We start from the raw sequence: 12,519 nt of genomic DNA, 5'->3' as shown, positions 1-12,519 counted from the left end.
ATGACTAAATATTCTTTTCTAAAATGGAAAACTATAAAACAAAACATAGAGAAAAACTATAAAAACACATACCGTTCAATTGGATACATCCAACGATATTGCACAGGACCACCTATTTTAGCTTCACTAGGTAGGTGAACACATAGGTGAATCATTATATCAAAAAATATTGGTGGGAATATTATTTCATGTTTACATAGTATCAATGGAATTTCTAAATAAAGTTTGTTGAGATCATCCATCTTTAACACTCGACGACAAATTTCTTTGAAGAATGTACATAACTGAATAAGAACATCACTTGCATCCTTTGTTAATGAACTACGAAGTGCATAATAAACGCTCGAACAAGACATGACAATCATGGCTTTTAAGTCCTATAATCTTATGTTCATTCAAATTAACACATCTTGATATGTTTGACGCATGACAATTAGGAACCTTTATCTTCTTCAAAAACTCGCACAATCTTTTTTTCTCATTAGATGACAATTTGACATGCAGTTGGAATCACAAGTTTGTCGCCCTTTTGTATTGGATGAAGTACTTCTCTAATACCCATGTGTTTGAGATCTAGTCGAGCATTCGCATTATCTTTTGATTTTCCTTCAATATTCATTAATGTACTAAGTATATTTTCAGAAAAAAAAAATTTCAATATGCATAACATCCAAATTGCTTCTTAACAATAAGGTTTTCCAATAAGGTAATTCAAAGAAAATACTTTTCTTCTTCCAACCATTTTGATGCAAATATTCTTCTTGTTTTCGTTTTCCAAATAGAAGAAATTGAAGATAGCTTAATTAATTGAGCACATCATTTCCCGAAAGAGGATTTGGTGCAATATTCTTTTCATTGGTGCCATCAAACAACCAATATTGAGTACGCCATCTATGTCGGATGGGTAAAAAGCAACGATGTCCCATGTAACACTCCCTATTATTGTACTTTAAGCATCTAAAACGAGTATCTTTATTACAACTAGGACAAGCTAACTTCCCTCGATTTACCCAACCAGATAAGTTTCCATAAGCAGGAAAATTATTAAGAGTCTATAAAACAACTACATGCATCTTAAAATTTGATTTTCTAAATGCATCATATGTATTAATACCAACATCCCACAATATTTTCAATTCCTCAACTAAAGGTTGCAAATATACATCAATATTATTTCTTGGAGCAGTAGGACTAGGTATTAGCAATGACAACATAAAATATGGTTGTTTCATGCACATCCATGGAGGTAAGTTATAAGGAACGAGAACCACTGGAAAAGTACTATGACTACTGTTCATATTACCAAATGTATTGAATCCATCACTTGTTAACCCAAGTCTAACATTATGAGGTTCTTTGGCAAAGCTTTCGTGCATCATGTCAAACTCTTTCCATGCCTTAGAGTTTTCTGGATGCCTTAGCAACCCATCTTTACTTCTTCGATCATGATGCCATGTCATTTTTGAAGTTGTGTTTAATGACATGTATAACCTTTGTAGCCTTGGTGTTAAAGGAAAGTACCGTAATTTTTTATGAGGAACTTTTTTTACTTTTTTGTGTTCTTCATCTATCTTCCATCTTGATAGTCCACATGTTAGACACTTTTCTTCTTTTTCATTATCTTTCCAGTACAACATGCAATTGTTATTACATGCATATATTTTTATGTATCCAAGTCCTAAATCTTGCACCATCTTCTTTGCCTCATAATAACTATTTGGCAAGGTATGACCTTTCGGTAGTATGTCCTTTAAATACTCCAACAACTTGGTAAATGACTTGTTACTCCAATGGTTAAGACACTTCAAGTGAAGTAACTTAACAACGACTGATAGTCTCGAATATTTCTCGCACTCTGGATATAACTTTTCATTGACATCTCTTAATAATCCAAAAAACTTAGATGCTTCATCATTAGGCTCTTCGTGTTCATATCTATCAAAATTAACACCTACCCAATTATTAATATTGGGAGCTCCAAAATGAGCCTCTAAAATATCATTCATTGATTCTTCATCTGAATCTTCACTAATGTCCTCATTTACATTACTTACATTTTCAATTTCCCTTTCCCCATGCATAAACCAGTGGGTATAGGTCTTTTGAATTCCACGTATGATCAAATCATCCTCAACATCTTTTCTAGTTTTAAACAAACTATTTTTGCATTTCACACAAGGACAAGAGATCAAATGATTCATTGTGTGAAAATGAAATATCAAGAAATGATTTAACTTCTTTTTCATACTCATGACTTAGTTTATTTCGATTTTGAATCCAACTCTTATCCTGTAGATTCCAAAGAACTTTACTTAGCTAGTTAGATAGTAGTATAATAGTAATAATAGTATTATTGATTATGACTGTGGATTTTGGTTCAGACCAGGATTTATTTGGATAGTCATAGTAACACTTGTAGATTTTCTAAGTTTAACCTATAGTTTAAGAATATTAATTTTAACCTAAGGCTTGATTAATATGATTGATATTGAAGGTAATATTTATTATATTATAAGGTTTAGATAAGACCCAATAAGATAATAGCACATGTCATGTGTATGTTTAATAATGATTAAGTATTTTGAGGAATAAATTTATTAAGGTCAATATCTGAATATCCTAGGGTCTATCAGCTGCTTTGAAAACGTTAGGGGACTTAGTCAAGGCTATTTACTCAATTCAAATTAAGCTAAAATTGTGTAATTTCATGTTTAAATATTCAGCGTATGCCGATATATCGTAACTATAGGGGGCGATATATCGAAGTACGGGGATACGAAAAACACGAAACGTCGCACGATTGCCTCGGGCATACTGGCCCAGGCGATATATCGCCTCCTTCAGGGCATTTTGAAACTTTTTGAAAATTTTCTCCATTCAAATCTTCAACCTCTTGAAAAGTCCAGCATCTTTCTGAACGAGTCTTCAGCTTCTGCTGAACGATAATTCAAATATTTTTCACTTAAAAAGCCATTATTTTTATTCAAGTTAAATGAAGATCTTTTCATTCCTAAACTCTATAAATAGGACCTAGTACCCAGCCATTTATTCATTCATCAAACTAAGTTCAGAGGCTGCTAGTTGCTAGGTTATTGTGAGAGTGTAAACACTTGGGTTGGGGATTATAAGCTTGATCATTATAAGCTTACCAAACACTTGGGAAGTAAGGTTTATAGCATTTCGGTTCAAGGTTTAGATTGGCTATAGAATTATTCAAGGTATTCCACACTCTAGTTCATTTGGTATTATTTTTTTTAAGTTCTCATAGTCTTTTACTCAGCATTCTAACCTTATTCTTTATTCTTGGTTAGGAAATCTAAGAAATTGCACATAAAGTTTTGCTAAGTATATTCTCAATGGTATAGTTCTTCCATTCTTTTCATCTCATTCTCTTTAGTATACTCAACCTTCCATTTATGGTTTTTAGGAGTGTTCCAACGTCCCAAAACTGTTCTCATATCCCGGTATTTTTGGTAAGGAAAATAGGATAGGATTCATGTATTATATGATTTATATGTTATGATAAATGCTATCTTATGATTATGTGTTATGTAATATGCTATAATATGTATAATTGTAGACTTGGGCATATGACCCGTACAACTAACAAGCCCCAATAAATTATGGGCATATGACTTGCTTAGATAGCAAGCCCCACTAATCTAATGGGCATATGACTTGTTTAGTTTATGGGACCCCAAGTAATAATAGCCATTATAGTATGTATGTGACATAAGTGTTATGATATGTTTTATGTTACATTATGAAATTTATGTATATGGTTTATATGTTAGATTTTCCTTGCTGAGCATTAGGCTCACTCCTTTTATGTTTATATGTGCAGGAAAATAGTTTTGATGATGGAAAAGGTTCTTGGTAGTTTTGGGCATGTGTATTGAGGCGGAATGGATTCAAAGAGCCGAGAGTTTCGATTCGAGGATGAAGTCTTTACTTATGGTTTTATGTGTATTTTTCCGCACTTTATTATGTAATCCCTTTTAATTACAATTATGTTATGTTTTGTTTTTTAAAACAATGAGATCCAATATCCTACTTTGAGTTTTATGTAAGTTTAACATTTGTTTTTACAAGTTTTGAATAAAGTTATGATCATTTCACTTGTAAGTGTTATTAAGGATTAGTGTCTATGTATAGTTTTCATTAATGGTCCAAAGTCTAGAGTAGTTGGGTCACTACATATCCATTCATGTATTATTCAATTAAATGTTGTGTAATAAACAGACATTTTCCTTTGTTGCTTGAAACAAGGATCACACACGTCCAACACCAAATCTTTCAAACCTGAATACAAATAGTAACAATGAATCATTATCAAATGAGTGTAAACAAAAGATCAACGGACTTAAGAGATATGACACTACCACTTTACTTGGAGGTCTTGTCTCTCAATAGTGGAATAAGAGATGAAAATGGTATCTAACATACTTGTCTTAATTCTTTTAATAGGAAACCTAATCTAGATTGTCAATAAGTTGATTATGTGCATATAAAGATATGTTATTGTAATGAAAATTAAATAACTTTGTAAAATTAGTAAAATATCCTCAATTTTTAATCATTATAAGAATTTCAGGAAATATATGACTTATTATGGGTATTTTACCTTACATGATATACCAACATATATTAAAAAAAATGAGCGCAAGTCCCATAATTAGCAACATAAAATACGCATACTCAATATTTGAACATCATTGGCGAAATAAATAGAGAAGCATGAAGACACGTATTAAAACACATGTATTTTATTAAGAGTAGTACTTTTTTTTTACTCTTGTCTCTAGAATATGTCTTTTATTAAGAGTAATAACACTATAGCATTTGCATATGTACTAAAGTATTTCACTTGTTTAAAATATAACATGTGAGAAAGACTTAACCTTGGTATGTGATATTTTAAATGTAAATGTACTAAAGTAATGAAATGAATATTTTTAAAATGTAAAATAATTAAGTGAATATGTGAAAAAGGAAAATGTTGTTAAAGTGAAAGAGATAATTAGCATAAAATAAAATAAGTACAGTATAATAGGGAATTCTTCTATAGGGGCTTCACTTCAAGCCCTACCGGTAGGGCTCTCAGTGTTCTCGACCCGTGAATAGTTTTTGGCACGAATTTTTTATGACTGTGTATATTGTAGCTATTTAGAGCATCCTGCAAATTTTCAAAAAATTCTGAATAGTTTACAGTACTGAAAACTAAGTTCAAACATGTTGCACCCGTGACTAATTTTTTTTATGCGTGTGGAAAGCAACATGTTTGAACCTAGTTTTTCGGTATTGTAAACTATTCAGAATTTTCTAAAAATTTGCAAGATGCTCTAAATAGCTACAATATACATGGTCATAAAAAAAATCGTGCCGAAAACTATTCACGGGTCGAGAAATACTTAGAGCCCCACCAATGGGGCTTAAAGTGAAGCCCCTATGGAAGAATTGTCCCAGTATAACATACTTGTACTATTCTTCTCTCTCTCTCTCTTTTCTCTGTAAGTACTCTTTCGTTTGCCCTGTATATTTGTGTTTTCTCTCTCTTTGATTGACTATTGTTGGAGACTCAGAACATTAGCCCACAATTCAATGAAACTAGTTCTCTCTCTCTCTCTTCTTTTTGATGAGTGTTATCTACTTGACCTCTTTTCCACCATCTCTCCCACCACTTCTTCCCCCATAGTATGAACTATTTTGGAACCCATTGTATTAAAAGACAGAATCATAATAGTAGAATTATATATGATGACATAATAAATAAACAGACTGCTGGAGAATATGTTAAGGGGACATGAGGTCGAAGATAATGAATATATCTCGATTGTATGTTTTCAAAAGTTTGTGTTGGCTTGCAATCTGTAAGGCCCTAACTTTTTCTTTAAAAACCATTCAAAATAAAATATATAAATAAACAGTACTAGATGTCGCCATATTTACTAAATGTAAAAGAAATTTCGACAAAATGGGATTCCAGTAAAAAAAAAAAATCTTAAAATAAACATAGCAACAATCTTTATTGAAATAAATAAATAAAGTTGGATTGTCTGAGATCTCCCCATCGATTATATAGTCCTCACATGATACAAACACTTCTGGATCGAGTCTCAGCTTATTGCATCTGTCCTAAAGTTTCACTTTTTATCTACACAAAAGACAAATAAATGAATGAGCAACTAAAGCCCAGTAAGGAAGTGATTTATGAATACACAAACAAGAAATCTATCTTCATAAAAATAAAATCATAACACAAAATTTATAGCATACTAAGTTTCAAGCAATAATATATCAACAACAATAACACATATTTCTATCACAACAAGCAGTGTATAGATGAGTTGAGGAAGCAAGAGATCATGATTCTGTTGGGAAAAATACCCCTAAGACTATACTTGGTCAAAACTGTGGACCTACGCGGTCAAATACTTTGGACCTACATGGTCAAAAACTCTCATCTCTGTACAAAACTCAACAAGAAAGACTAAATTTACATAAAACAAAGACTAGTTCTATCTAACTTCCTTACCATAGAAAAAAAAATTATTATGAGAGAACTTAATATGAGGGATTGCAGAAAGCAGAACCTATATCATCATAAATACAATCTCATTAGTATCTTCTCCAAAACTAACTAAATCATCAATAACACAAGAGAAAGTCTTGCCTTAATTACTTGTTCTCTGTTTGTTTTTCCACTTCACTATTTTCACTATTGGCTGTCTCTTTTTTTTTTTAACTCTATACGTGAACCATATAGCATATATATATAATTATCTTTATGTAAATCAAAGAATTTGAACATATATATATATATAAGTATATAACCGCCCATTCTTTACCCGAGAAACTCTTAAACTATTCTTCCTATAATCTCTTAACTATTTATGGCTCTACCAAATCTTAGTGATATAATCATTTTTTTTCTCTTAAGTCCTAACCATCTGACTAAAACCTGATTCCCTACTTTCTCATTAACCAAAAAAATAGGAACAATAACACATGTATATACCAACCAAAAAAAAATAATATCTATATAAAAAAACTAAAATTCAAATCTTAGCCTACATAAGTTAACCGAATCAACCATGCACTATCATATCATCATCTTTATCTAATCTGATAAATAAAATAAAACAAGTTAATCTATTCCAAAAATAAACACAACACACGTGTGTCTAAAGGTATTAAATTCTAGGCAACTATCTCTTTTATTTAATTAACAATCTATACACCCACCAAGAAAATTAAATTAAAAAAATAATTTCTAGACTAAGATAAATATTAATTTATCTAATAAACTAACTTTATGCAACTCTATGCAATTATCTTATTTTTCTAACATTACTCAAAATAATACCACAACTAAAAGTAGTGTTACCAAAATTCCTGAACACAGCATAATCAAATAACAGACAAGTAATCAGTTAACTAGGCTACTTGGGCTCTACAATCTTCCCTCCTTAAAGAAATTTCGTCCTCGAAATTTTTCTTACCAAACAATTATGGATATCGCCCCTTCATGTCTTCTTCCAACTCCCACGTAGCTTCTTTAACCGAGCCATTTCTCCAAAAGACCTTAACTAGTGGAATTTTCTTGGATCTCAACTCCTTGATTCCTTTTTCTATGATTTGCATTGGTTGCTCATCGTAACTCAGGTCCTGCTTTAATCCGAATGGTTCATAATTAAGTACATGTCCTGGATCTGACACGTATTTCCTCAACATAGAAATATGGAACACGTTATGCGTTTCGGCTAGAGCTGGTGGTAACGCCAAACGATAGGCTACTTTCCCCACTTTGTCCAATATCTCAAATGGACCTATAAATCGGGGACTTAACTTCCCTTTCTTTCCAAAACGCATAACTCATTTCATAGGCGAAACCCTTAGAAATACTTGATCACCCACCGCAAACTCAACATCTCGTCGTTTATTGTCTGCATAACTCTTCTGTCTACTTCAGGCAGTTAACATCCGTTTTCTGATCTTTTCTATTGCCTCACTTGCTTCATTAACCGCTTCTGGTCCCAAAATTCTTCTTTCTCCTACCTCATCCCAATGCAAAGGCGATCTACACTTTCGTTCATATAGCATCTCATAAGGAGCCATTCTGATGGTGGAATGATAACTGTTATTGTACAAAAATTCTATTAGCGATAGATAACGACCCCAAGATCTCCCAAAATCCAGAACACACGCTCTTAACATATCTTCTAATATTTGTATCGTGCATTCTAACTGTCCGTATGTCTGAGGATGAAATGTTGTGCTAAATTTTAACTTTGTACCCATTGCCTGCTGTAAGCTTTCCCAAAATTTAGATGTGAAAATAGAACCTCTATCTGACACTATGGACTTGGGCACCCCATGCAACCGTACTATTTAACTTACATATAACTCTACATACTGGTCCGCAGTATAAGTGGTTCGTATCAGTAAAAAGTGAGATGAATTTGTGAGTCTGTCAACCACCACCCAAATAGAATCTTGCTTCCTTGTGGTTCTAGGTAGTCCTACCACAAAATCCATCGTTATGTCTTCCCACTGCCACTCCGTTATTTCTAAAGGTTGCAATAGCCCGGCAGGTCTCTGATGTTCCGCCTTTACTTGCTGGCACATAAAACACCTTGCTACATATTTCGCTATATCCTTCTTCATTCCTGGCCACCAATACAGAGTTTTCAAATCATTGTACATCTTAATAGACCCCGGGTGCAAGGAATATGGAGTAGTATACGCTTCTTCCATTATTCTCTTCTTTAAACCTTCATCATTTGGCACTTACACTCGGGATTTATACCGTAGCAATCCTCCCTCAGACATAGAGAAGTCACCATCTGCTTTTTCTTGAGAAAGTGCCTCTTATTTAAGTAAGGCTTCATCATCCTTCTGCTTTTCCTTCACTTGCTCTAATAAATTCGATTGTATTGTAAGATTTGCTATCCACCCCCCCCCCCCCCCCCCCCCCGTTATTAGTTCTATCCCAGCCTTTACTATTTCCTGTTGGAGTAGTACTTCAATTGTTTCCAATGCCAATAAGCTCCCATGGCCTCGTCTGCTCAAGGCATCTGCTACCATATTTTCCTTACCAGGGTGATACAATATCTCACAATCATAATCCTTGACCAATTCCAACCACCTCCTCTATCTCATATTCAGTTCCTTCTGCATGAAGAAATACTTGAGACTTTTGTGATCGATGTATATCTCGCATTTCTCTCTGTACAGATAGTGCCTCCATATCTTCAATGCCAAAACCATTGCTGCTAACTCCATTTTATGAGTAGAGTACCTTTGCTCTTCTTCTTTCAATTGTCTTGAGGCATAAGCCACCACTCTATCATTTTGCATCAATACACATCCTAACCCCTGTTTAGATGCATCACAATATACCAGAAACTTGTCCTTGTTTGTGGGTACACATAAAACTGGCGCATATACTAATTTTTTTTTTAATGTCTGGAAACTGTCCTCACACTTATCTCTCCAAATGAATCTTTGCTACTTCCGCGTCAAGTTTGTTAAGGGTGTAGCTATCTTTTAGAACCCTTCAACAAATCTTCGATAATATCCTGCCAATCCTAAGAAACTTCTTATCTCGGTCACATTTCTAGGTCTTAGCCAATTCTTTACTACTTCAACTTTAGTGGGATCCACTGCTACACCATCCTTTGATATTATGTGACCAAGAAAAAAAACATTCTCTAACCAGAATTCACATTTTTTAAACTTTGCGTAGAACTGGTGCTCCTTAAGTCTGGTTAGTGTCATTCAGAGATGCTCTTCATGCTCTGCTACCGACTTTGAGTAGATTAGAATGTCATCAATAAAAACCACTACAAACTTATCTAAATAGTCTTTAAACACTCAATTCATTAGGTCCATAAAGGCAGCTGGAGCATTGGTCAATCCAAATGACATTACCAAGAATTCATAGTGCCCATATCGTGTCCTAAATGTCGTCTTAAGAATATCCTCCTTCCGTACCTTCAATTGATGATATCCCGATCATAGATCGATCTTAGAAAATACTTCTGCGCCTTATAGCTGATAAAAAAGATCATCAATTCTCGGTAAAGGATATTTATTCTTAATAGTAACCTTATTGAGCTCCCGATAGTAAATGCACATTCACATTGTCCCATCTTTCTTTTTCATGAACAAGATTGGTGTACCCCAAGGGGAATAGCTTGGTCGGATGAATCCTTTATCCAATAGTTCTTGCAATTGTGTCTTTAATTCATGTAGTTATGTTGGCGCCATTCGATAAGGTGCTTTTGAAATCGGAGTTGTGTCTGGTGCTAGCTTAGTGACAAACTCTATGTCTCTATCTGGTGGTACTCCAGGTAAGTCTTCTAGAAACACTTCCAAGAATTCACACACTAAGTGTACATTTTCTGGTCTTAGCTGAGTTTCTCCCGCCATGTCTACAATGCTGGCTAAGTACGCTTGACACCCCTTGTATATCATTCTTTGTGCCTTGAGTGTCGAGATAAGGGGCATCCGTAATCCCGTTGTTTCACTCATAAAGAAGAACGACTCTCCTCCTTTTGGTTGGAACATAACCATCTTTCACCGATAATCTATTGTAGCTCCATGTTTCGCAAGCCAATCCATGCCCAGTATAATGTCATAATCCTTTATCTTTAATTCGATTAAGTCCCCAAGTAACTCTCTATTCTCGATCATAATCAGGATGACTTGCAACCATCTAGAAGATATCATTTCTTCCCCAGATGGTAAGGTCATGGCAAACTTCATTCTAAGATTCTCACTAAACCTACCTAGTCTCTCAATCATTTCTAAAGAAACAAATGAATGTGTTGCTCCAGAATCAAAAAGGACTTTACAAAGTTTATCGATAATAAAGATCTGACCAATCACCACCGTATTGCTGGCCTTTGCTTCTTCATGAGTTAAAGCAAACACCCGAGCTGGCACTAATTTAACCCCTTTCTTTTGTCCTTCCTTTTGATCTTTCTTGTGCTGTGGGCACTCCTTCTTCATATGACCCTCTTGTCTGCACTTGTAACAAACTTTCAGATGTGCTTTACATTCTCCCCCATGTTTGCGGTTGCATTTAGGGCAATTAGGTATCTCTCTGTAGTGACCTTGGGAATTATTATTTTTGTTGGGCTCTCCTTTGGCTTTCTTATCCGCCAAACTTCCTTGGACATTCTGGAATTTTCGCTTGTTATCACCTTGGCCATTATTTCCTTTATTAGGATCTCTTCTTGCGTCTCTCTCCTTCCAAATACGGTCCTCCAAAAGCTCTGCCTCCAAAGCTCTTTCAAGAGTTTCAGCATATGTAGTTACCCCAACACACGTCATCTTTACATTACGGGAAATCATAGGTTTTAATCCTCTGACAAACCTATGAATTCTTATCACTTCAGTGGGCACTAAATCTTCTGCGAATTTTTCCAGTCTATCAAATTTTTGTGCGTACTCAGTCACAGTGGAGTTTCCTTGAGTTAATGCTACAAATTCATCTACTCGTGCAACCAATATTGTTGCACTATAATATTTTTTTGTTGAAAATTTGCACAAACTCATTCCATGTCATGGACGCCACGTCTCGAGTTTGTTTAACTATGTCCCACCATAGTCGAGCATCTTTCTTCAGAAGGTGCGAGGCACACGACACCCTATCTTCATTGCCCAACCTCATGTGGTCAAGAATAGATTCTATCGACCTCAACCACTCTTCAGCTTCAAGTGGGTCAGTGCTCCCTTCAAAGTTTGGTGGGTGTTGCTTTTGAAAACGCTCATAGACAGGTTCAAAATGGTTCTCTAACATTTGCACAAAATTTGTGAGCGGTAATCCCCCATTTGCCACCAGTTGTGGCTCTACTGGTGCCTGTGGGTTTGGTTGCTGATATTGATGGAGTTCTTCTTCTCGCTTCCTTAACTGCTCTCTTAGTTGCACATTTTCTCTTTCCAAATCACTTCTTCCTGATGCACGAGCATCTGGAACCTCAGGGGTGGCTTCCCTTCTTGGAGTGGTAGGTACACCCCTACCTCAGCCCCTTCCTCTTTTGGCAGTAACTCTTCCATTAAGACGATCAGATCTTCTCGGACACATGATGAGGAAAACTAAGATCTCCACTAATCTCTTCTAAAAGAGATATAAAAAAAAACAAATACACAAAATAATAAAAACTTGACTTCAACATACAATAAGACAAATAAATAATGCATAGATAAAGATAACAAATAACATTATAAATAAATCAAAATAAAACAGCCACCAATCCAAAAATAATAATAATAATAATAATAATAATAATAAAAGAAATTCTACTAAAACTCTAGGAAAAAAAAAACAAAATACTAAAGTACTAAGGAGTTATACTAAACCCCATCTAACAAAATAACCCAAAAGTTACTAACAATTTACCCTAGTCCTCCACATCAGACCCTTCTTTCAATATATCCTCTGAAAATGCCAGATAATTTTTATTTATATTTCTAACATAGTCATCCAATGTAGTGGTCGGTATAGTGCTA

General features: G+C 34.4%; 2 protein-coding genes across 2 annotated transcripts; both read right to left on the bottom strand.

Moving 5' to 3' along the window:
• Window positions 1-1,052: 1,052 nt before the first annotated feature.
• On the bottom strand, window positions 1,053-2,201 carry LOC133792492 (uncharacterized). Its single transcript, XM_062230400.1, has one exon. The coding sequence runs from the start codon at window positions 2,199-2,201 to the stop codon at window positions 1,053-1,055; it is 1,149 nt and encodes a 382-aa protein (XP_062086384.1).
• Window positions 2,202-10,581: 8,380 nt separating this feature from the next.
• On the bottom strand, window positions 10,582-11,809 carry LOC133792491 (uncharacterized). Its single transcript, XM_062230399.1, has 2 exons — window positions 11,613-11,809; window positions 10,582-11,527 (listed from the first exon to the last, which is right to left on the bottom strand). The coding sequence occupies exons 1-2, from the start codon at window positions 11,807-11,809 to the stop codon at window positions 10,582-10,584; spliced, it is 1,143 nt and encodes a 380-aa protein (XP_062086383.1).
• Window positions 11,810-12,519: the final 710 nt, after the last annotated feature.

Source organism: Humulus lupulus, chromosome 7, assembly GCF_963169125.1.
Source record: "Humulus lupulus chromosome 7, drHumLupu1.1, whole genome shotgun sequence".
NCBI lineage: Eukaryota > Viridiplantae > Streptophyta > Magnoliopsida > Rosales > Cannabaceae > Humulus > Humulus lupulus.
Note: the sequence above shows the minus strand (reverse complement) of the source record. Positions and strands in the feature narration are given on the sequence as shown.